At 34.2% G+C, this 27487-nt stretch overlaps 1 protein-coding gene across 6 annotated transcripts in view; it reads left to right on the top strand.

The window, feature by feature from the left end:
• Positions 1-27183, top strand: part of LOC145688250 (uncharacterized) — a 212835-nt gene extending 185652 nt beyond the window's left edge. For 2 of the 6 annotated variants that reach the window (XM_081762198.1, XM_081762199.1), the window contains exons 27-34: positions 2188-2247; positions 2764-2796; positions 11834-11890; positions 13054-13095; positions 15572-15613; positions 16413-16460; positions 19342-19392; positions 25959-27183. In XM_081762198.1, the coding sequence (XP_081618324.1) occupies positions 2188-2247; positions 2764-2796; positions 11834-11890; positions 13054-13095; positions 15572-15613; positions 16413-16460; positions 19342-19392; positions 25959-25982 (357 nt within the window). In that variant the 3' untranslated portion in view covers positions 25983-27183. The remainder of the gene's footprint in view (positions 1-2187; positions 2248-2763; positions 2797-11833; positions 11891-13053; positions 13096-15571; positions 15614-16412; positions 16461-19341; positions 19393-25958) is intronic. The other 4 variants (XM_081762201.1, XM_081762203.1, XM_081762204.1 and 1 more) reach the window with 2 other exon arrangements.
• The last annotated feature ends 304 nt before the right edge of the window (positions 27184-27487 follow it).

Here is a 27487-nt window from a genome sequence, read left to right as displayed (position 1 = left end):
CAAGAGAAACCTCATAAGTTCTATAGCGGCAGGATTTTGATGTTGGGGAAAAAGTGGAGGAAGTTCATCAAATAAAATGATACATATGTGTTACATTAGTGATTGTTTCAAATCACAATGAATATGTTCTCAATTTTAATCTCCAAAGGCGTAATAGTTTTAGACAACCTAATATTATTATTTATTTTTTTTTATATTATTACTTATTTGTGGTGAGGGAAGGAATAACAATTGCTTTTTGTGTTTTTCTATCAACGCATTTTAGATTAGCGTAAGACGTATGCCTTAGATGGCATTTTTAAGTTTTAAGTGATTTTTGATTTGCTTTTAAGTTTAAAAATATACAAAACTCGATAGAAATTAATTTCATCAAGTTGTCAAAATTTTATAAATATTATGCTAACTGAAAGATGAGCTGAATATATAAAACGTTGAAGTGAACATAGTACTTAAAATGCTAAATTCTTTGTATGAGATTGTTTCGTATGCCTAGTCACTTTTTGTTTTAACTAATTCATTGAAAATTTGTAGATTTCTTCACACAATATTATCAGTTGACATGTAAACATCCTGAGAATGTAGTTATTTTAAAACTCGTCAAATTACAAGGTGTATTTTTATGTGTACTCAAATTCGATTATTTTTTTTTATATTTTCTTGAAGAACATTCATGACTTTACTGAATTGTAATGATTATCGTGCCTGTACGTCAATGTTATCTATGCTTACACCTTCAATTACACTGTTTGACCATTGTCTATCGTAAGACAGGCAAATATTTGTTTCTAGTATTACAAAGTGGAATTGTTTTGACAATAGGGAAGTCGTTATACTTTTGTAAGTGTAAAGTGAGAAAACATCTGATAAATCCCTCTGGTTAACATAGGTGGTATCCTCTTATACCAGGGACTCACTGGCAATTATCAAAATAGTTCTTTATATCTTGTGCACAACGATAGGTTTCATCTTTTTTGATAAGTATCTACTTCACCCTATCTGTGTCTGAGGACGGGCATAATACATTTCTTCAACTGTGAGAACTTAAAGTTGTTTTTTTTTTCTGGTGAAACTTGAGTGCTAAAATAAAACAAGGTACAACCTGCAAGTAACATAAATGCGTACGGAAATATGGGGATTATCTATTACAATTGCTTTGTACTGTATATCTAAATATTTCAGAATATATAAAAAAAGTTAACAAAAAATAAATTAAATTATTAGTTTAACGGCCAGCTTATATGCGAATCATTTCTAACTATTTGCTTTGTGACGTCATAGTTTGCTAATTGTGTTCTCAGAATATTAGACACAGAGAGCGAGAAGAGGGCAACAAATGTAACGTTGATAGAAGACAGTGGCGACAGGCAAACAAGGCGTAGTCGATGGTTTTGCAGAAACAGAACTCGTGCATTCGCCACAAATCGAACACTGTCAACCGTCCTTTAGTCTATTAGATCTACTTCGTTCCCTCCCTCTTTGCTCAATCTGTTCTCTTTCTCCCGGATCTGATCGTAAAATCCTGCTCCTAAGTCGTACACCAACATGCTGGAAATGGTTAATCTAGGTTGAACAAATAATAAACAAAGTGAATGATTGTGAAAGGATTGGCAGATTGAAAATATGGAAGGAAACGGAAGGACTCTATAAAAACCAAGGGAAACGATGTAGTCATTGATACACTCGTGTGTTTGATGTCAAACTACATATTTTTTTTATCATTGAAGTAAAAATCCTATCACTTAGCAACTGTATCCCTCATAAGCAAATCAAGAACGAACTTAACGAGAATTGTTCTCTTTCCCCAATGAGAAAGAAGAATATAATATTTTCCTAGTACAAATTACATATTATTTTATTAAACATGAATGCTTTACCATGTTTCGGAGTTGCCTACGACAAACTCACATGACTTGGGATCGAACCAGTGATCCCTCTTCGCAACAGAGGCGAGCTCTCTACCACAGACTCACTGCTTCCCTCCCAAAAAATCAAGCCAATAGCAAAAAGATTCATAAGAATTATCTGAATGGGAATATTTGGTAAGCCAACAAATATATGTTTTGTATGTTCCATTGCTCATATTTCAAGCATAAGTCTGGTAAAGAATACTAACAATATTGATATGGTATCGTGGTACACTAATATTTTTTGTTATATTTTGGCAATAATTCAATATATTTTTTTCAGGCCGATACTGAGACAGAGACGGAGGGAAGTTATGAGGAAAATCCTCCTAAAATGGCCAAAGTAAGTTGATCAAACTCACATCTAATATTACATCTTGATAAGTTTAATCTCCTTTTATAAGACCTTTAGGGACTTGATAATTATTAATTTTAACATTCAATATGTTTATGTCCTACAAGTCTCACTTTTATCGAATAAAAATATAGTTTTGATGTAATATATCCCATATAGTTCAAACAATTTTAGAAATACTACATTTCCGTTGTTGTTGTGTAAAAGCAATAGGTAAACCAATAGATTCTTGTCTGACTAGTATCGATGAATTTGTTGATCTGTTTATCTCGCAATTCAGAGAGAAAAGTATCTGGTCATTGAACAACGGTGTGTGCGGAATCTGTACTGTCCTAGGACCCTTTGACAGATCTCTAATCGCATGTCAAGCTCATCGTCGGTTAGGTTGCTGTAACTGCAGATGCCAAGTATGGCTTTGATAATTAAAAATTGTTAATCTAACTAACGCTGATATATTTAAATGAAATTCCTATCATAGAGTTCATACATGATGTTTCTTTCCAGGTAATTGCAACTGATGAAGAAGAAATAGAGGAGGTAAGGCTTCGATGATTTTGTTTTTTGCTTTAAAATTCTTTGTGCACTGCTATGGGAATATGCCTTTTAATTGAAGAACTTGGGAGGATATCATGATAACCCTCAAATTCAAGAAAAATTAGTGAAACAGCCTATTCTGCTTGACGCCGGTGGATCTGTTATCCCTCGAAGAATTACCGAGTTTGGTCAACAAGTGACAGAGATATGGCCAATTCATTGAAGGTTTCTCAATAGTGTCACTTATACGTACCTAAACATTCAAAGCTTTGTATTTCAAAACCATGTCAATGTGGGATATCATTTCCTCCCGAAGTCTTCAATTACTTCAATTTTGCTTTTCATTGTATAAAGAGTTCCTTCGTGGCTAAGCGGTTAGCGTACGCGCTTTTGGCAGAGGAGACCCGGGTTCAATTCCCGGCGGGAGCTCATGTGCTTTGGATTCCACGTTAATCAGTAGGTTCATGTCTCATACAGCCTCGCTACTGAAAGGGACGCTAAAGTTAAATTAAACTCAATTTTCATTGTAAAAAAAGTGATTGAAACATTTACCCCAGTACAATTTGTAAGTTCCAAGCCCTTGAATAATATATATATATATATATATATATATATATATATATATATATATATATATATATATATATATATATATATATATATATATATATGTGTGTGTGTGTGTGTGTGTGTAATTCAGAATGCAAAATACTGACTTGAAATTACTGAAGAGCTCCACACCACACTTATTCAGTAATAAAACCTAAGGATGCCATAGTATGACACACGTCCGCTAACATCCAATTTTTTTAGAACTCTGCAACGGTAATAACACAATTGAGATGGACGCTGCAGTATTCATCAAAAGACGCTTAGAGCCAAAGGCTATGACCATGATAAGATGCATTTCAAATAAACAGAAAAATGTTAAAGGGATTGAAAATTTGAATTTTTAGAAAAGGTTTTATTTCTTTAAAAAATACTTTGAGAAGTATCAGATGCAATTATAAAAATCATTTTTAATAAAAGAAAAGATCTTAATGCCATCTGCACCAATTTGATTTCCCAACTATTCGGAAGGTGTAATAGACATTGTTAAAGTTTGCACACTAATACGAAATAGAAATGAAGTACATTGATAGCGTACTGGTTTAATATATATTTAATGCAACTAACAATAATAAGTTCATCATTTTCCGAAGTTGCATTATGCCTGGGGACTGTAACGAATTTCAGTATCACTTCAATGTTTTATAATAATCACTGCTGTAAAACAACTAGCAAAATTGATGTTCTTATCATCAATAATAAATTGTCAGGTACAAACGAAAGTATTACATTAAAGTTTCTGATTATATTCCTGAACACAGACTTCACACTGATGAAAGAGAAAGTAGACACAAAATATCTTTGAGCCATCAACTACGAGTTTTATTTATTTTTAGGATTTTCCACACATCATTTTGAAGTTATTTTTATGCTTCAATCGATAACAACTTTACCTTTCTAATTCTTGTTAAAAAAAACATTCTTTCATTTCAGGCTAATTTGCCAAAGTCTATGACAGTGCCTGATGAAAGTTAATATAGCACTACTTAGATTCATAGAAAATATCAGGTTATCTAGAAGGTTTTTAGCCCTTGGAGATCACAACTAATAATACATTTATTGTTACTTGATTTTTGAAACTACATTTGAGCTATTTAGTTCGATGGCTTTCTGCCATTTTCCGACAACACCATTCTGCCATTTTCCGTTATAGAAATGTATGATCAAAAAATTCTGACACGAGGTTTTCACAGACCTCTTTTGATTTGTATTTGTTTGGAATTGTTTTGAGTTTAACGTCCCATTCACCAGCAAGGCTATATGAGGTCTGGACCTACAGATTAACGTGGGATTCGAACCACATGAGCTCCGCCGGGAATTGAACTCAGATCTCCTACGTCAAAGGGGCCACGCTATCTATATAACCACGAGGGATATCACAGACCTCTTTCGGAACTAATATAACATCATTTAGCGAGTTTTGCAGAAACGGAAATAAATGATGTTGGGTAGCCTCATGGTGGCAGGTCCGGACTAGACAGTGTATGCATTAAAACTTCATAGCTAAGTCCTGTTAATGTCTAACGGATCGCTAAATATCTATGCGGTTTGGTGTTGTCAGCGTGGTATATGACATCCTTTCTGTTGACTAGTTCCGGTCGTTTCTTTTCAATTGCAAGATTGGATTGCGCTAATTGTCCACGTCTATCGTTCTGTCTGCGGAAGCAGCTCATGATGTTCAATAACCTTCCAATTCTACCAAACACATAGCATAACCTTCCTGGTGTCAGCGTATTCCATTGTAATACTTTGCCACAGAATGTGGAACTTCTCCTCATTTCGACCTCGATGTCTTTTTGCACATCGTTGTAGGTTATCAAATTTTCACTTCTTGTGATCAACCGTTTGAGAAATGGCTCGACTTCATTACGTTTCGAGTCAAGTCGTGTGACACCAAATCGTTGAGTTATTTTAAAGCTAGTGTTTTCCAAATGTTTTAACATTGTTGAGTGAATTTTAATTCGTTGCCGATGTCATAACTGCTTATTTCTTAAACTTTTGCCAGAATACAATCCACTGTTTCTGTGATTGGGCACCCATTGCAATGAGCATCTTAAAACATTGACATTTCCAGGTCGAAAGCAATTGAACTACCTTTTGGATGCTGCTTTTAATAACGTATCTTACCCATAAACAGCACATTTCTTTTCACGAGCCTGCGCAACATTTTTTTTGCTAGCCGTAGCTAGCACCCACCCAAAGGGTTACGCCCTTTATTTAGGATGTGAAATTACTATTCACTTTGATTTGGGGGTATTTTCGAGGGGCAAGGAGGTTCTGTATAATCTTTATTGTTATTAAGTGCATTTAAGTACATGTCATTATGGCCGTTAACCATAATCATCAGGAAAGGTTAGGAATACTGTCTTTCAATTCATTATGACATTAGTGATAGCAAAGCAGTGATGCAGGATGAATCCATGAGGTGCACTTGACAACACAACACAACATAAACAGGATTAGAGAGACGAATGTAGGTTATCTTCTGTCCAGGAGCTACTCTGGACGCAATGAAGACGAGGGGGAGCCCTATTAGTATTGGAAGGTCACAGTGCAACATATGATGGAGTGATGTATGGGGGTGGAAGAGGAACGAGAAAGTCTTCTAACAGTAGTAAATCGGGACTATTTGGCGGAAGAACATGATGATACAAAGTAAAGAGCAGGGAGAGTGGAGAATGTCGGAGAGTAACAGATGGCTTACGAAGAGTGGCTTCGTGGTGCATTGCATCAAAGAGTAGTGAATGGTGGTTCTGGAATCGCTTCGCAACGTATCTAAGCCGGAGATCTTCGAGATGATAGAGTATGTGCCGAAAAGGCGTTCTCTCGTATAAGTCTCTGGTGGGGCTTGGTAATTTAATGCGAAACGCAAGGCGTAGGGCGTGACGCTCAAGAATCTGGAGGCGGCGGTAATATGACTCAGGTGCGGAGAGCCAAGCTGTAAAACCATAAGTTAAAACGGGTCATAGAAAAGTTTTGTATGTGTTTAAAAGGATGTGAGATTTCAAACCCCAGGTTGTCCCAGTGAGGCGACGGAGTAGGTTCAGGCGGTTAGTAGCTTTGAGAATGATACCTTTGAGATGAGCAGACCATTTGAGATGAGAGTCAAAGGTAATACCAAGATACGTCACCGTGGGACTAGCGGCAAGGGGTGTACCGTCAATCGTGACGTGGAGATTGGATGGATTTCGATGTACGCGACTGCGTTTGCCTGGTGGCAGAAAGACTATTGCTTGGGTCTTGCTTGCATTAAGTTTGAGACGCCACGTTTCACACCACTGAAGGAAATCATTTATGGCCGCTTAAAGGATGCGGTTAATATGTTGAATAGTATTACCTATCGCCAAGAAAGCCGTATCGTCTGCATACTGAAATATACTGACATGTGGAGGAAGGGCAGGAAAGTCTGCAACATACAGTAAGTAAAGCAGCGGCGAGAGGGCAGAGCCTTGGGGAACACCAGAGTGGATAAACACAGGGTGAGAGAGAGTATCATGAATGGAAACATAAGTGAGACGGCTAGAAAGAAAATGGTACACGAAGTGAATATAACAGAATGGAAGTCTGAAGGAAAATAGTTTGTATAGAAGGCCTAGATGCCAGACTTTATCAAAAGCCTTTTCTAAATAGAAAAGGACGAGACAGAAGGCTTGGATTGGTTAAACTGAGCAATGATGAATGTGGTAAGACGTAGGAGTTGATCATTAATGCTATAATTCGGTCGGAATCCTGCTTGATGTATGGGAATGAGGTTGTGATTGGCGAGATGTGTGTGGAGGCGTGAGACTAAAATTCGTTCAAGTATCTTACTGAAAACAAGGGTGAGTTGAATAGGTCGATAGGAGAACACAGATGGTGCTGGTTTATTAGGTTTCAGGAACATTAAAGTTTTGGATGTTTTCCAATCGTTAGGGATAAACCCAGTGCGAAGAATGAATGTGAAAATGAGAGATAAAAGATAGTGGAGAATGTACGGTCCCTCTTTGATATGGCGATATGTGATTGAGTCCAGTCCGGGAGCTGTATTACGTTTACGGGCAACGATAGTGTTAATTTCTGTGACGGTGATAGGAACTGTCAACGGCGAATCGTCTGGCAGAACATGTTGAACATTTGGTTGAAGTGAGGGCGAGTCAAGATTTAGTCGAGCTGTAGGATGAGTACGGAGTGAGAGAGTAGGTCGAAAGGGCGTGAAGACGTCTCGGAGTTGGGTAGCAAAAGCATTGGCTTTTTCTTCGTCAGTGAGTAAGGGCGTATCGTTAACAATTAGTGGGTAAGATGTGCGGGTGGTTTTGCCGGTGAGCTGATGAAATCTTTTCCAGTATTCTGTGGGGTGTGTTGTATCAGATAGATTATTGCAAGCGTTTATCCAGTTTCTGGTCTCGTATGCAATGATGTAATTATGGACTGTCCGTTGGTATTGGCGATGTTGCCGAAGCAATTCCAGGTTTCCTGTGTGAGTGAAATCTCGGTAGAACTGTCGAGAGCGGAGTATTAAAGGGAGATATTGTGGAGGCAGCTTAGGTCTGTAGGAAGTAATTGGGGTCTGAGGAATAAATTTAGAGGATGCCTATTGTATACTGCCGGTGATGGTATGCAGGGTATGATAGAGTTCTGTTTCTGTGGTAGGAGCTGGTACAGATTCAAGCCTATTGGAAAGAAATTCTCTATGTTGTGACCAATTTGCACGATCGAAACGTGCTACTGAGCGGGGAGGCGCTGGTTGAGGTAATTCAGGAGGTCCTTTAAGTTGAAGAGTAAGTTTGACAGGGACATGATCGCTCCCCAAAGGATCAAGTACAGTCAGAGTAAGCTTAGTAAAAAGATTGGGCGAAGTTATGACTATATCTGGGGTTGTATTGGAGGATGGTCGTGTCTGTTTAGGGAGAGTGTGAAAGAATCCTGTCGTGTGGGTCTGAATATAGTGGAGAAAAGTGAGCTTTTGATGATCGGAACGGCTGTGGTAGTTAATGTCGGCCATGATAATGTAACTGCGAAACTGGTCTGATATATATTGAAAAAAACTTAAAGGAATAGGTTGGCCGGGTCGGATATAGATGGTAGTAACAGTGATGTAGCATTGTTTGAAATATAAAGTGGAAATGAGATGTTCAGGCCGCGTTCGCTCACCAGTAGTATGTAATCGATGAGAAATAGATGGGGGAATCCAATAGCCACACCGGCATTGGCACGGCGAGCTGAGATGGCATTATCGTGGCGAAGAAGATGATAGGATAGAATTTTACAGGAGATTTTCGGCGTGAGAAATGTCTCATTAAGCAGAAAACAATGGATGTGTTCCTCAAGGAGCAGCTGTTCGAACAAAGGCTTATGTTTATGGAGGGAGCGAATGTTCAGAAATAGAAAGTGAACGGCCATAGTGAAGAGAAATGAAGGTAGATGGTGAAAGAGATTACACTGCAGATTCATGAATAGTGGAACAAAAGTGTGCATACTTGTTGGAATAGGTGCCAGTGAAATTAACATGCAGAATGGTTTTAGCGGCGAGTTGTACTTGTTGGAGAATGTGCTGACTGTGGAAAGGATGAATATTCTGTAAGGTGACTGTAAGAAATGAAAGAAATTGATCGATGGTAATCGGTTGGTGGGCCGAGCTGGGAGGCGGTGTGGTAGAATCAGTATTATGTATCCGGATGGGAACAGTGAGTTCAGGTTTGAGTAAGCCTGCCGCGGGTTTAGCCTTACATTTGTAACTGTATGTGGGATGCTGATCTGGGCAGGTTGAACATTGAGGTGCATTCTGTAGGTTAGTGCAAGACTTAGTCGAATGTGGACCAGCTCAATAACCGCATTTGAAAGGGTTTCCGCAATCGTTAGTATGGTGCGAATTATAGGCCTGGCAGCGCTCACAGCGGACAGGAAGGGGGGCAGGTGAGCGAGAAGGTTCAACTCGATGTCTTTTTAAGAAAATGAATGCACCATTATTAAGGAAGTCGTCTACCGTCTCTTGACTATTAGTGAGAACACGGACCATGTAAGTTGATCCGGATGTGTTCTTAATGCGAATGCATTTAATGATTGAATGGCCATCAAGTTTTAGTTCGTCAGCGATCTCGGCATCTGTATATTGTGGATCGACTCCTCGGATGACGACAGACAGAGCTGGAGACTTGCGAGGAGGTGGAGACTGCTTTGCCTGATTCGTGGTAAGCTTCTGAATGTTAGCAGAGGCGCCGAAGATCGAATAATAATGCCATTCTTCGTAGGTATAAGCTGTTTAACGTCTGAGCGTGGAACATACTTAAGCAGACGTAGGTAGATTTGCTTTAGATCATGGTACTTCGCGTCGTAATTGGTAAGTAGAAAAGAGTGAACAACTGGTTTAGATGGTGGTACTTTATCAGCGGTCTCGGTCTCCATGTTACTAGATGTTGCTGAGGACTCACTTAAAGTATGATAACGTTTGGTTGGCGGTGTCATCTGGAGCGCAGCAGCAAAAGTAGCAACGTTTGTAGAGTGCACAACATTTTTTTGTTCGTCATCCCGTTTAAAGGGTTGTGCCCTTTCTTCGGGTAAGTGCTGTAATGTAGATCAATTGTCTCTATGGAAATGTAGGTGGCCTAAGGGTTGTCAGGTTTATTATTTCTTTATTCATCATATTTATATTAAACATACATGGACTGAAATGATTCCAGGAGAAAAATATATATATATATATATATACGACACAAGCAATAATAGGTTAATGGCTAGAAGTGAATATGGGCAGTTATTACATAAACACAAATTATGAGAAGAAACGAAAGTTGAGGGCTGCAGTAAAAAAAAATGAACAAATGTAATGAATGGATGAAATGCAGTGCTTTGGACGTCACATCACAAGGTTATGTTAGTTTAAACAAATGAAGTTATCTTCTGTTCCTGGGGCGATTCAGGAACTGATGAAGACGGAGGAGGCCCTTGTTAATAGGTATTACTGTGCGTATGATGGATAGATATGCGATGAAAGTTCATGCGGTCGGTGCACAACATTTGCGGCTTTAGCAAGATACAATTGTAAAATGTAGCGCAGTTTTGCAGAAGTTCACTCCTATTGAGGGTGCAACGTCTTATGTCTGACTATGAAAAATTCATTTTATTTATTTATTTATTTTTTTACATTTACTAGATCCAACTGTCAGCTGTCAAATGACACTAAGCCTGACCCGCTGAAAATCATATACACTGAGATTTGGAACCCTAATGCCATCTCGTGTGCAAAATACTTAATAGGTATAGACTACCGGATACAAGTAAATGCATATTGTCAATTTTGTTGTTTGAAATAAATTGATTGCGAAAGACTGGCAGCTATTTCCTCCAGAAAAGATTATTGAACATTGAGTTATCTTGTACTTATGTATGACATAAATAAATATATTTTTTTCTATTAACTTGTGCTACACGGAGAAGGGATTCTTGTTTGGGTAAGCATCTCATTTATATATATATATATATAAATGTAATTTATTTCAATGCGCATAACGAATGCATTACCTAATTAAAATATTCAAACGCCATGAATCAGGTATGCGTTGTAATTTACCATACTTCTTAATTGGATAAGAAGATCTCATAGTTCTTTCATAATAGTAAAGAATGGAATACTTATGTAGCAGAGCAGCATCAGGTTCAACCTTAATTTTAAGATGCAAAGTTGCAAGATTCTGGGAGCTTCTACCTGGTTTACAAGACTGTATTTGAGTATATTCTTTACCCTCTTCGATCTGTGTCCACTAATGAACGCATACGGATCGTAAACAGTCTTCTCGGACTCAGAAATGAGCGATCGAGCTGAGAAGATAAGTTCATACAAGAAGCAGAAAATAAATATCTTAAGAAGATAGTACGTTTCAAAATTATCTTTCAAAATTTAAAGAATATATAATTTATGCAAATAATAATAAATGTAGTTGCTTTAGTATTTTACACTTAAAAAATACCATCATTAAATCATTGTTGTATTGGTTTATTGAATACAGAATTAGGAATGGAATGACCAAATGCAAAAAAAAGAAAAAGAAAGAAAGAAAGAAAGAAAGAAAGAAAGAAAGAAAGGAAGGAAGAAATCATTTGCCATAGTAAGAGGCTCCTTGGTTCGTAGTTGCTTGTCCTTGAGAGAATGAACATAACGGAAATATCTATGAATGGAATTTTTTGTTAAAATAGAATTAGACCTTTGCTCTCTCTGTCTGCTCATCTATCTTGTTATTCGTTTCTTGAATGAACGGTCACAATGGGAAAGGGTAGTCCAATAGCCGAAAATTAAAGAAACGATAACTAATGGACGAACATTCACAATCTTGAAATAAAAATACATAGAAATAAGGATACTACTGGTCTGAAAAAAATACTAGCTATATTGATGCTCCTTTATGATACTAAAATATCTCCACCTTTAGCAATAACATATCGTACTTTCCTTCCACAGTTCACTGATGAGACTGAAACAGAGGATGAAGATGAAAACGCTCCCGAAGAGGCAAGGGTAAGTTGGTCAAATTTATATCTAGTCTATGTTTAGTTCATATCTACTTCAAATCTTCAAATGTATGTCTAGATGGAACTTTGATAGGTTTAATCTCTTTTGTATGATACATTTTGCAAGATAATTATTAATTTTTACATTCAATATGTTTTTATATTCCTGCATGTTTCTTACTTACATCAGTTGGACTTTTATGGAAAAACAGTCCAAATAATTTTAACAGTAGTGCTTATACATACATACATACATACATATATATATATATATATATATATGTATATATATGAATAGATAAATATTACATATTAAGATAACTAATTAAGCTGTAGTTGCATAAAACAAACGTTAGAGCACACATTAAATTCATTGAACAAGGTATTTATATTAAGAACAATCAAACTTTGCTATATGTTAGTGAAGAGATTAAAATTGTTTCCGTTACATTTTTAATTAATACAACTTCTACCTAATTTGTATGGAATTATTATATAAACAATTTTTATTTTTAAACTTAGTATGGTCCTTTGTCAACAAATGTTCGGATCGCAGTTCAGGGACAAAATAGATCTATTTATTGAACGTGGACAGTAGGTTCGACCCTTAGTGAGTCATGTGGTTGGGATCCCATACTAACTTGTAGGTTCATGTCTCAAATAGATATGTGTTGAATGGACGTTAAGTACAAGCCAACCAACTAAGTACAGTGCTATTGATAGATAATTTATATTAGAATATTGTTATAATTCTAAAATACATATTATCCGTAGGAATATGAAACCGTTGGGGGTGAGGTGAATAAAGTCAGTGGAGTGTTGGATGAAATCAATTTCCAGCTTAACTGATTGAAACGTTCACAATTTATTTCCGGAAATTGTATTTTCTTCTGAGAAAATTTATTCTCTGATTCTGCGAACGATTATTTTTATATGTAAGAAAACGACCAAAGAGAAAATTTCTCCCTCTAAGTAACAACTTGACTCTCCTTTTCCCACCAAGGCAAACAGTAAATAAGTGTGAAAAATATTCATTCCCAACTCCTGAATATTTTATCGAATAATAATATTACACCATTAACTATAACTATGTTCAATACTATCAACAGAATTAAATAAATGTTTTAATTTTCAATATTTTGCATTTATACTATTTCGTTTGTGTTTTAGGCTGAAGAAAGCGAAGAAGATGAAGAAACAGGAGAATATAAGGTAATTGATTGATCAAATTAGCAACTAATAAATTTAATCTGGTTAAATAAAAGCGTACTTTGTAAACAGAAAGAACAACATTGCACAAAGAGAATGATTACAGTAGATTTTAACAAGAATTGTTTTCAGAGGAATATAATAGGAGATGCATTAGAAAGCAAATAGAGAATTAATGATAATTACAATTCTTTGTTAAGACGAAAAGATTATATGTATTCAAAAAACTATTTCAACAAGATGGACAAATCCCTTCATGAATACTAATATAATCAATACAATGTGGCACTGTTTGATGAAGCTTATATGTTCAGTTAGTTGGCGAAACTGTTACACAATTATTATTTTTGTTTGTTCAATAAACGTTGCTTTGCTCAGCGATTTGTATTTTTAGTTTAGTATTTTTTTTATCTAGATACAAACTTTACTTACCTTTGAGAACAGTACTACGAAGAAGAGAAGTATCTTATAGAGAGGATCGAAATTTGCTCTGTAAAAGCAGCACTGTCTACTATTTTTTTTCAAGTACTGAGAAAATCAAGTTCTGTAACTGAGAAGTCGAAAGACGCCAGCCAGTATTCATGTAGTGTTCAAATTAACGTAAACTATCCGCCCAACTAGGCGTGCTTAGTCCATTGACAAAAAAAAAAAAAAAAAAAAAAAAATCACCAAGCCTATGTCTGTTCGTCCGTACTTTCGACCCGGTGCAAACGTGTTCACTTGCTTAGAGGCCGTACCGTTCAAAGTGGCCACACTCGATTTTATTTATTTATTTATTTATTTATTGTAAATATAAGATTCCCTAGGGGCATTTCTCCAATTATATTCCTACCATTAAAGTTAGAGGTAGCTTACTGAAGGATGGAAATAAAGAAAAATGAAATTTCCTCAAAAACGGTTCTAAGGATTTTGCAATATATCGTAACTCATTTGGCCTGAAAATATTCATAAGGGGTAGTTTACCATGGGGTCAGTCTTTTCCGGGCGATTTTCTTAATAACGACTGAGGCCACTTTGTGCATATTTTATAAAAGTATTTTATTACTAACCTAATAATGTGGCATAAGCCACCTATATAAAGAAGATACACAAGGACTACTTTAATTATTGAGGATGAGTTTTTCTTGAGAAATTTTGTCAAAAGCAACTGAGACGATTTTATTCATATTTAGTTAAGGATCTCATAATGTGGAATAACTCATTTCTTCTGAAAAACTACACAAAGGGTACTTTGCTCTTAAGGGTAAGTTTTCTCGGATGATCGACTCGAAGCTATCTCTGATTTTCTCCGAGTCAAAACCATTTAAGGCAATTTCATTCATATTTCGTGTGTAAATATTTCATTAATATCCTGATCATTTATCCTTAAAAAAATCCACAAGGTGTAGTTTGCACTTGAGGGTGAGTTCTTTTTGGAAAATTTTCTCAAACATGTCTCAGTCAATTATGTTCACATTTCTTAAACATGTGTTTCATTAATCACCTCATAGCACACAATATGGCATTTCCCATGAAGCAATCAACAAGGGGTAATTTACCCTTGGGGTGAGTTCTTTTCCAGTCATTTCTTTCAAAAACGACTCTTACCTCTGGTGCGTGGGGTTCCCGGTTCATTCCCAGCTTAAGTAAATTTGTGGCGAACAACATCGTGTCCATGAACTTTCTGAAAATACTCCCGTTTCCTTCCACATTCTTATTTCACAAATTCTTCCATAATCATTCACTTGTATTAATCATCGTCTTCCTGAGCCTAACAGGCATAATTGTGGGACATTAAACTGAAATATTTCATTTTCAAAAATTACTCAGACGATTTTCTTCATATTTCGTAAATAAATATTTCATCAATAATCTATAGTGTAGCGTATAATATTTCCTATGAAATTATCCACAAAGAGTATTTTACTTTTGGGAATGAGTTTTCTTCCTTCGAAAACACCTTGTTCGTATTTTATTAATAAACGTTTCAGTTATAACCGTAGTATAACGTGATTTACCTTAAGAAATTCGAGCAAGAAAGTTTAGTGTGGTGATTCGTACCTTTTCTTTTCTTACCGTTTACAGATACTTTAACATGAGTCAACATGTTGAGAAATCATACATTCAAGTAGAATGTGTTCATGTTGTGTATCACGTAATTATTTTCTAATTAAGCTGTAAAAAGTGTTACATCAAATTAAATAGTTGTCCGGTAAACTTATAGAAGACGAGTGACAAATACAAAATCTTCCAATATCAAGTCCAGTCACTCGTAAGTAGGAAAAGCTCATTTTTCGTAATCTTCCACTAGAAAAAAAGATCATAAACAATATCTTACATTATTATTTCACTCATTATTTCACTCATTTATTTATATTAAACTATTCTTACTGCTAAGGATACAGTATTAATTATAACTATATATAACACTATCAACAAAATTAGATAAATGTTTCAGGTTTCAATATTTTGCACTTATAATATTTCGTTTATGTTTTAGGCTGAAGAAGACAAAGAAGATGAAGATGAAGGAGATGATAAGGTAATTGATTGATAAAATTAACAACTATTAAATTTAATCTAGTTAAATAAATGTGTAGTTTGAAAAAAATAATAAAAAAAAACAAGATTGCAAAAAGAGAACGATTAGAGTAAATTTTAGAAAGAAATTGTTTTCAGAGGGATGTAGTACGAGATGTAGTAGAAATAAAATAGAGAACTAAAGAGAATTACAATTATTTTGTCACAACGAAAATATAAGCGGGGAAACGTAGAGCCGAATCTGATTTCTCAATTCGTGGCAAATAATTGCAAGTTTACTTATTCTGTGTTGATGGCAAATTAGTGTATGAACAAACAACAAGAACCCATTTAACAAATTTTGCAAGAAGACAGTAAGGTTCTAAGTTGCTGTTACTTCAAATTTGTTTACTCTTCTGCGTTGAATTCATTGTTTCTTAGCCTATATTGACTGACTAAATCTACGTGATAATGCGGTTTCCATAGACATCTCATACGTTAGACATCCATTTACGCAGTAAAATCAATATCCAGAAAATTTGGCTCGTGTGTCATGTTCGACATTGATGCTTAAAACTGTTTAGTATATCAATTTAACTTAGGACGTTTCCTCAAGATACAGAGAAGGCAAATAACAGATTCTTCATACGAATTTGGCATTTACATGTTATTTTGAATCATATTCCTTGACGTTATAAATATAACTAGAATAACTATTATAATAATAAAATTTCTTTACAATGCATATATAAATGTATATTGTTAGGCCCCATTTTTAAAATCTTATCCTACCTAAGCTAAAGATTGTTATCTCATTTCAGGATCCCGCAGATAAGGATGATGATGAAACAGCTGCTAAGGGTGAGAAGGTAAGAATTAGGAGTTTTATTTATATATCAAGATTGCGCGGGAGAAACAGTATTGTATGTAAAAAAAAAGGTTTTTAGGAGGCGATTTTTTTTTATTTTATCAAGCATAAGTATGAATCATTTATACTAACAATACTAAGACACGATCGAAAATGTCCAGTTTTTTATAGTAAGAGAGCGGAGCAAAGATTCATGTAGGAAAGCCATAGGTGAGTGTTTTTTTTTAGTTTCTAGCCGCTGATGGGTAGAATCCCTTTAGAGGGTTACGCCCTCTCTTAGGGAATAGAAGTATACTTACTAACGAAGTGAGAAACTTAAAGACGATCTAAGGGATATTATTTATTTACTACGTTGTTAGTGTAAATATCCAGTCATAAGAATCTTTACGATCCTTAACATTGGGTATAGTAAATGACAAATAACCATCTCCGTGACCTATGGAACCCGAAAGTTCAATGCCGCGTTTACAAAAGCTCTCCATTGATTTCTGTCCTTAGCCAACTGAATCTAGTTTCTACTTTCTACTCCTATTTCTGCGAGATTCATCTTAATATTATCCTCCCATCTTCGTCTAGGTCTTCCTAATGGACACTTAAATCACAAATAAATGTATTAAATATATTATTGCCAAAAGTTTAACATACGAAATACATAATACAGAGTAGAAATAATGAGATGTATAAATACACTATAAATGTGCTACTGATGAAGATAGAGCATGAAGCGAGGTGCACTTACGGTTGTCTCCTCACCTAGGACTACTCTACGTTTTGATTGAGAAAATAGGAGCACATGTTAGTAGTAAAGCTAATATATATTTAAAAAAACTTTCTTAACGTAGTAATTGTTGTACAGAACAATTAATAGCTTAGGTAACTGCTTTATTCTTAGTTTTAAGTGACGAAATCTTAATTTTTACTAATGTGACTTTCCTCATGAACCGTCTCTGATTGAGCTTCTCACTTATCAACTTACGAAAAATATTGAAATATATACATGTGCGTATGCATTCGTAAATTTTGTAAGTGTGCTTATAATGAAGACTTTGTCCATTACAAACACTGCACCAGTTTTATTAAATTCGTTGCTCTATTTCTTCTTTTAAAGAAAATACACTTTTTATAGTTGGTGAGTGTACTTTCATGAACAAATATACTATGTAACTTACTACTGTACATTTTAGCCTTCTCCATTCCATTTACTTCGTCACTATCCTTTCTATCCACTTTTGGAGTTCCTTTAACTTATGATTCGTAGGCCCGTGTTTATTACATTTTTTGCACTAATACATTTGTGATGCCCTGAATTACATAAAGGTTAAGTACAGTCCAGTGAGTTGCTATATCAATTTCTTTCGAATTTAGTATTTTGTAAATAGTTATAAATCAACAATTAATTATTGTAACTAATGAGTTAGTCGACATTGTCGTTTACTATGTAAGTCTTGTAGGATTGACTGAACTGCCTGCTAAATTCTACCTGCATCATAATGTGAAATATATTTGTATGTGAAGCATTCAGTAAATTTTATCACATATTAATGTATAGTCCTTGTCAGATATGAATTGAAGTTATCTGTACTATTTTTCGATACACTATTCTGCCATTTCGACGTATTTTTTCCAGTTTATTTATGAGTTTTTTTTTATTTAGGCAGTACTGTTTACCCGTTCTTCCATAATTAAAAACCTATTTCTCATCTAATAATTCTTAACACTCATAAATACAAATTTACATGATGCAATTATACAATCTGTGTTTTCTCACAATTAAATTAAGACAACGTAGTTACAGTTTCCGGACAGAAAAAGAAAACTATATGACTCTATACTTCGTGCATTAGTATTTTTTGTACATTTGTTTATCATACATAGCATTTCCTGGGTTGATACATCTGTTAAAGTCATATATCTTACTCCGAAATGGGACATGGTGGCTCAGTGTCAGTGGTAGAGCAGAAACCTCAGATGTGAGAGGTGTCTGGTTCGATCCCAAATCATATGAAATGGCAGTGAACATCATTGCGTCTATGAGTCTTCTCTAATTTTTCAAGTTTCCTTATTTTCCTTCCAAACTCTCATTTCGCCAATTATTTTTTATAAGAATTCACTTTCATTAATCATTTGTCATAATTAACCTAAGGGTTATACCCGTGAGATGTTGAACACTTCAATTTGTTTCAGTTCTTTCTCCGAGAGTTTATTCTGTACTTAGACAAAGTAAATTAGCCAGACATGTCTAGTCTTCTCCGATAGTCTAGTGGCTAGAACACACACCCTTGATATACAGGGTCCCGGTATGAAAGCACGGAACGCGTTACTGTACTGTAGATTACACCTTAAACTGTAAATTCACGTCTCAATGAGAGAATTGCTGAAAATGGGTGCTAAAATTCAATAAACAAACAAGCAGGAAAACAGGCATGTCTATTTTTCCTTGTTTCGAATTCTGACAGTGTTCTTTTAACTTGAATAGTGTACTATGATTATTGCTTGTTTAAATATTGTACTTTACTATTGTTTATTTTCCTCCCTAACATTTGATGAAATGCCCCAGAAATTCCCTAATTTCAAGTAAGGCGACACTTGTGAAGAGCCTACATTCCATTCACTTGTGCATTAATAGAATCAACGAATAAAACTAATGACACGATTTTCAGCCAATATTTTGTTCTTGAATAATGGCTGTTATTTGCATTTTTCCAACACATTTTCTGCTTGTCGTAGTGTCCAAAGAAATAAGTTTTTATCATTGTGTCAGGAATCACCTCGCAAAGATTGTCGGTGTTGTTTGGAAACGCCCTATATCCATAAATATCAGGTCCCATTTTCAACTTGTTTCAACAGTTTCTTTTTGGCTAAAAATAGTTGTCTTATTTCAGGATCCCAAAAGTGAAGATGATAATGAGCCAACTGCTAAGGATGGGAAGAAGGTAAGGAATGGGCAATTTTATTTATATATATCGGTAACTATTAAGCAACTTTGGCTAACTGTCTTTGTTTGCTCCCAATTGATAGATTTACTTCAAAGTTGAAATATGGTTGCCTGTTTAGTAAATCATGTGAAATAGTCACAATTTTTTGTTTGAGGAAGTTTCATTGCCTAAACAGAAAGTGTGTATCAACTCCCTTCTCCTAGGTAATTAACAATAGGTCTTTGAAACTCGTTTCACGATATAGAAATAGAACGCATTGAAGTCACTTGGCTGAGAGATGTATGTCCTAATAAACAAAACATTCCGTACGTAGCAGTACCGATAGTATCTTCCTTTTTCATTCATGAACAAAACTATATTCTTTGGAACTTTATTCAAGATTTGAACAAGGATTTACTATAGTAATATTTACTTATCAATAATACAGAACTGCCACCAAGACTGGAACTTTTAAGTTCATCCTATTTGATAAAACCTTTGCCTAAAGAAAGTGTAGTATGATAGTTACTAGCTTTTGTTTCATTAAGCTTAATATTCGAAGTCATTTTACAAGCTTTCCATACCAAACTGATGATCTTCAACTTTGTGTCAAAATCAGGTATATGATATCATAAAATAATCATTATGGATTTTCACATATGCATTTTTGCGTAGCTTGTAAAAGCTTCTTTGGTGGTCTTCACCGATTATCAAACCGCTCTATCTGAAAATTGAGAAAGAATTGAGCTTGTTTTCAAAGACTACTCAAGTCATTGCTAATGCTATCGATTTGTGTGCTATTTTTAGCCCAAAATCGGATATTTTTTACGCTATGGTATGATTTTGTGTATAACAATACATAACATATAACCCGTAAACATGTTTCATTATGAAAGTGACTATAACAATATCAATTTTTCGTATCTCCAGTAAAATTACAAATGAAAGGTACGGTCACCGTACTAAACTTTCTGGTTCAGTTTTCTTGAACTAAATCATGTTGTGTTGCAGTTTAAACATTTTCTTCTTAAATAGAAACTAGTTGACCGGCTTATGCGGTTAAATTTTATCTTGGTTGTCCACCAATCTATGGTTGAGGTGGACAAGAAGAAAAAAAACACTTAACTAAGATATTTATCTTCTTATTCACAAAAGTGCAATTCTGAGACTACATTAAATTTGAGTGTAGTGTCCCGTTCAGCAGTGAGGCTATATAAGACGTGGATCTACAGCTTAACGTGAGATACGAGCCACATGAGCTTCCGCCTGCAATCAAACCCAGGTCAAAGGCGTGTACGCTATACACAAAGCCATGAGGAAGCTCTGGTTCTGAGACTCAAACTCAATTCACCCTTGGCACACCACTATTGAAGCCCTGTAATAATGCACAATTATTTGATATGGAAATGCGCCAACCAAATTATTTAATTCCCTGTCATTTTAATGGTTGAATTTCTCACGTATGGCAAGATAGTCCCCCAATATAGAAAATTGAAAGATAGCCCCCCGCGTATCACAGCACAAAAAATTGAAATACATCATTCGAAAGCAAATCGTTTGTATCGTTTGTACCGAAAAAAGTTTTGTTTGTACCCTGATAATTTTCGAGAAAGAGCAGATGACATTTGGGGGGCCAAGATAGCCCCCCAGTTGACCTCTCAAATAACCCTATAAGGAAAATGGTACAAACGAAAATATTTTCGGTACAAACGGTACAAAAGTAGTACAAACGAATGACCTAGTCATTGTTTCAATTTTCTGAAGTGGGGGGGGGGCTATCTTGCCATACGTGAATTTCTCGAGAAAATATTCCATTTTTGTGTGGGACACTTGCGTTTTTACGTCTGCCTTCTCTAAAACCCACCATAGAATGTTGCCCGGTTTACTACTGGCAGGCCTTTATTTGTAGATCTTGAGAAGCAATTTTTATAAAAAGAGTTAAGGTACGATTATTTGGCCCCTAAGATAATCTCACCTACTTTATGTCAAATAGAATTCATGACTGTGCTGGTGCGTACATTTTGTGGCCTTTGGAATACATCATGTACTGGTTAGATGGTCTACCGTAACTGTTCAAGAGAAAAATTATTTTATTACTAGTAGTGTGGAAGTAATGAATGCAATGTGCGTCACATGTTGAATGATTTCATTGTAATAATTGTTTTGTTTAACACCTATTTCACTTTCTACTGTATTTCATACTACATACAGTGAACCTGCAAAATAAAGATTAGATATATTGCTATCTTACTTTATCGACATTTGAGTACAGTCATATGTTAAAGCTTGGTACGAGGTATGTACACTTAAGTCCAAAATTATTGTCGCATGTCTATAAATATGTTGTTGGAGGAATATAATTTGATAACGAATTTGCCCAGTATTTCTTATAATGTTAGTGTGTGTATAATCGGCAAAGACACGTATATGGCAAATTTGATGTCAAAAGAGCAGTAAATAAGAACAATAAAACGAAAATAAAACTTTCTTGTCCGTTTAGCAACATTTTGTTTTACTCATTCTAATTTTTGTATTTATAATTCTTTTCCTATGAAATTTACCACAAATATACATTTCCCGGTTATACACATAGTATCAGTATTAAAAGTACCCTGCAAAATCATTATCAAATTATATTCTTACAAAAAGACAGTTATAGATTGCGACAATCATTTTGGACATGAGTGTACATACTGTACATACATACTTTTTGTGTTTAACGTCCCACGATTATGCACCGAGGCGAAGAGATACGACGATAGTGAGATGGATGATAATGGTGAAATTGACGAAAGTAGGAGAAAATGGGAGACACCCGAGAAAACCCACACACATGGTGTTTGCCTAAAACAAATCCCAGTTTTATGTGAGATGGAATTCAACCAGGCATCTCATGCGCCAGACGTAATCGCTCTAACATTGAGCCACTACAACCTCGTATTATTGCTTATGTACATATAATTTTATCGCATTGCTATTATTCAGTTCACTATAAGGGTTCCCTCTTAGCTAAGCGGTTAGCGTACGCGCCTTTGGGGTGGGAGAACTGGGTTCGATTTCCGGCTAGAGCTCATGTGACATGGATCCCACGTTAAGCTGTGGCCCCACTTCTCGTATAGGTTCGTTGTTAAAATTTAAAATTAAACTCAAAACTACAAAAAAAAAAAAAAAAAAAAACAGTGGCTAGTTCCAACTTGTTTAGGAGTCCTCAATATGTGTCCTTAATTTCTAAATAGCTGACATTGTTTTTGATTGATTTTCTATTGTTATCGTCTTGCTGTTTGATGAATGCAATAAAAGGAGAGCTGAAAAGTTTCCTTTAAGTTTTTTTTCCTTAAATAATGTTCAATTTTATTTTTATATTGTGTCCAAAATGGGAGCAGAAACACAATTGCTTGTTAAAAGATTGAGATACCTTATTTATGAATTTTATTGCCGTTCCTAAGGTTTTAATAGTCAAATGATGTACGTAATGTTAACGTAGCGTGCACTAGTATGATGCAAAAATGAAATGAGAAGTCCTAATTTACGTTTGTGGCCAATTCTGTTATCAATATGAGAACTAAAAAAATCGATCTGCTAAAATATGGAACTAAATATGAAAACTTAGTTTTGTTGGCTGTTTCTTAGTAAACGAGTTAAAATTGGCACAATTGTGAGAGTTTTGGGAGATAAGAAGCTTCAGTGTGTGTGTGAGTGTGTGTGTGTGTGTGTGTAAATGTCTAGGGTGAACCAACAAAATGTTCATTAGTATTAAGGCTGAAATCTATATTTTTATTATTGTTCATGTTATACGTTCACTTCTTACCCCCAAAAATTATTGCGTTTTATTGTTACAATATATCCAAAATCAGAGCGAAAACAGAACTAATTTACAAAAGATTGATATATCATATTTATACATTTTGTTGTTTTATAGCAATGATAATGTAGTATACCATAGGGATAGGTGAATTCTAATTAAATCTTTTGTCACGAGATGTTACGCAATATATCATTTGGAAGTTTATTTTACCATTTTCTTTCAAAAGATCAAGAAGTAGGGCTAGATATATTTTGAAAATACAGTATAATGCTCAAAGTTTCTGCATACTTAGTCTATGATAGATTGAAAATATGAAAATATTCGTATCTTTCTTGACACAAAATAGAGAATAATGGTTTACTCAATGAAAGGAAGAGGTAAAATGATTCAGATGTGCATAACAATAACAATAATTTACATTATCACTAACCATTAACCACAGTTTTAATCAGATGAAAAGTGACAAAAAAGGTGTCATATACATAAGTTTTAACCTTTGTGTCAAAGGCTCTTAAAACGTGGTTAGATATTAATAAATGTAATCAGTAGAAGGTGGGCTATAGAAAGTGAACTATTTTTGAAGTTCCTATTTTGGAATAGCTAATTGTGAATAATACTAAAGCACAAAGCAGCAACAGTGATCGGCGTTACAATAACTAGCATTTGAAGAATTTTGAAGGAGAATTGATTTAAACCTTAGATGCTGCCGTTTGCACATGGGATCAGTGAAATTGCCCATAGTTTTGTGGACATACAAGGAACGTTATCAAACGATGCATGTTATGCTATTAAATATTTTTCTCGACGAATTTTTCCGTTTAAGTGAAATATCTAATGGAAACAATAATCGATTCTGCAGTGGTAGATGCATTCTATCACTTCAACATGCAATAAAATGGTATGCATGCCCTTACTCACTCAATGTAATACAAAAAAAAAATACTATATTACTGACTGAATCTTCAAATTTACTACAATAATTACCTTCCAAAATGTTATATTGGAAATTTGTTCAAAATATGATTAGTGCGCATATCCATCACTTATACGATGTAAATAGTAAAAAGATTTGTTGCTTATCAAACAACAATCACATGTAGATAACTTAAGGTAAAAAATGTGTTAAATATTTTCATTATTTATTTCGTTAAACTTGAAGGAAAAGGAATTTTTAATTTCAAAACACAATAAGGCGAGATTATTTCTTTTAGTTTAACGTCCCACTATTACACACCGAAACTAAAGGAAACTGTAATGATGAGATGGAAAATGGTGAAGTTATGAAAGTGAGAGAAAATTGAAGAGCCTCGAGAAAACTCACGCACCGTGTTTGACAACCACAGAGCCCACTTGATGAAAAATGGGATCGCACCAGGAACCAAATGCGGCAGAGGTGAGCGCTCTTCCATTGAGCCACCACCACCGGTTATTTTCATGTTTGTTATCATCATTCATGAAAGTTTTGAAAAAAAAAGTATTTTAAAAAATCCTTTTAAATGATTGTCAGTCAACTGCTAGAGCTATTTAAAAGCTTTAAACTTCATCCTGCTTCACCTCCAGGCAGAGAGGCAAATCTACATATTCATAACTATAGTCTTTAAGCAACAACATGAACAACATATTGGGAAATATATTCATATTTTCAATCGCACTGAAAATAAAATGGCTGGAAATTAAAACTTAACTTTTAGAAACAAATACACCTCAGTTTCTCAACTTTTAATAGCTTATATTACACACACACACACACACACACACATATATATATATATATATATATATATATATATATATATATATATATATATACGTTGTGTAATATGTGATTTGAAAAGTATTTTACTCCTTTAAGTTTTATATATATATATATATATATATATATATATATATATATATATATATATATATATATATATATATATATATAGTAAAGGAGTAAAAATACTTTTTAAATTACATATTACACAACGTCTTTGGCAACTTTAACATTTGAGTTGACCCATCTATCTGTTTTTGGTAGAAGAAAAACACACAATATTCAGCCAAACTAAAAATAAATCTGTGGCATTTTGTTGGTAGTTCACCTGTATATTAAGTAAAATGTACTTAAAGAGGAAGGAGAAGCAATGGAAAACCTAGTGACGAATTTTTATTAAAGACATTCTTATGTAGACCTTCCGGAATATGAAGCAATGAAACCATCTGCCAACTATGCTATAACTCGCGCTGTTAAATCAGTATTCTTCGTAAAATTGTCCAGTTCTGTATTAACCATAAACGTTTCAAAATTTATAGAAGAGAGACCAAATATAAAATTATCTCTTACAAAATTGTCATTTTGCTAAATGTGCCATACCACGAATATTTAGATACGCTCCATTTCTGGAGGGAAAAATATTACTAGACTTGCAGGAAAGAAAATATTAGACAGATTCTCTGTCAGTGAAGAATTGGCACCAAGACCAACTTAATATTTTTGTTACATGAGTAACTGTTTCTTTAATAATCAGTTCGTGCTAACATTAAATATATTGTTTTGATATTTGACAAACGAATATATATTATAAAGTCAAAGATATTCAAAAGCTGACGAAATATGGAATTTTTACACATTATTTCGTCATTGTATTTCGATTACTTAAAAGTAGTGCAAAATTAATAATAAAAAGGTTCTATAAAAATCGTCTTTAATTTTACAAAAATGTTGTTTTACTTTTTTTTAGCATTCCAATACATATTTTATAAAATTGACTGAAATACGTATTTTTTTCTATTCCAGTTACCCAAAGAAAAAGAAAATTAATTCGAAATGGAAGCGGTTGCGGAAATATTCCCGCGCTTAGAAGATAATTTCAATCTTTAGATCTAAAATTAAAATTTGAGACCATTGTATAAACAAGGTCTTTGAATGATTTACGATTTGTGCGTTTTGCTTTTGTTTTTCTTTTGTTCTTTTTACTTTCTTACCTTTTACTTTTTGGTAATTCTTGCTTTTCCCTTTTTCTGCTTTATTATTGTTTTATTATATTTGTGAATGTCAACGATGGCCACAATGTGAATTGATGAATAGTGGGTTGCTACCCACCGAGACTTCTCATGTGAATTACGGTGAAGAAAATTATAAACAACAAAGTGAAATATATTTTTTTCTTTGCATTTTTGTGTACTTTAAGCATTGCAAAACTGAAGATTATGGAAACAAGTTTTAAATACTGTGTGAAGAAACAATAATTAGCATTAACAAATCTCAGCAAGTAACATTTCTTTTTTGAAAAAAAAAATCTAGACACTAAAGTTTAAAAACCACAGACAGTTTAGTAAATTGGAGGATTAAGTAATCTGAATTCAAAATAGAAATTTCAAAAGAAAGAAACTTTACCTTTCGATCCTAATTCTGTTAGAACCTATCTTAAATTATGTTATCCTAATTGTAATTTTATGCCTTGTATTTTTTTTCACAAGTAATGATGAAATCATTATATTGGTCTCTCATTTTTATTTATGTATATCCTGTTACTTTTATTACACAATTAAGATTTGCGCATTGTCAAGTTGGTAATGCTCACAATTAGCCAGAAAAAGTGCAAAGAAAATCACTATAGTTTAAAAGATGGTTCATTGTAGGAATATTTCCATGTAGAAGATCGTATTCGTCATATATATTCGTTCGATGCTCCACTTTAGTATTGAAGTAATATAAAGTTAACTTGTACGGCTTTATACCACTGACAAGTTAGTGGTCCTAAATGCCGAGTTCCATCAATTACTTTCCACTAGCAATATGCAATGCAACTTTTGTTATAAAAAAATACTCACATTGTTAGAAAATTGCCATATGTGAAATGTTTGTTTATGTAAAATGTATGTATGCATTTTAAAATATTATCTTTATGTATTCTCTTTCTTCTTTCTCTACTTTTATTATTTCTCAAAAAATGTATTAGAAAAGTTTGTTTTGATAACATTGTATTTCAAATTATAAGTAAACAAGGTCTTAACTAATGGACCTTTTATAACTTTCTACAGAAAAATGTGATTTTCTAATACAAATAAAGTGTGTATCTAGCAATATAATATTCAAGGAATGATTTATTTACTACAAGTATGACTTATAGCCCAGTCGAATTATAATTTCCTTATAGATGCTCATTGACATTATAATAGATTTCTTCATAGTATTATTGCAGTGGTCTTTCTCATCAACATTACAAGAAGTTCTTACTGATTTGACGTGTACCAGGCCACCATCTTGAAAAAATAGCATACGAAGAGCCATCTTCATTCGGTATTTGGCTAATTTCTCAGAAA

The sequence above is a fragment of the Thermobia domestica genome, chromosome 6 (assembly GCF_964235325.1).
Source record: "Thermobia domestica chromosome 6, izTheDome1.hap1.1, whole genome shotgun sequence".
In the NCBI taxonomy this organism is placed as follows: Eukaryota; Metazoa; Arthropoda; class Insecta; order Zygentoma; family Lepismatidae; genus Thermobia; species Thermobia domestica.
Note: the sequence above shows the minus strand (reverse complement) of the source record. Positions and strands in the feature narration are given on the sequence as shown.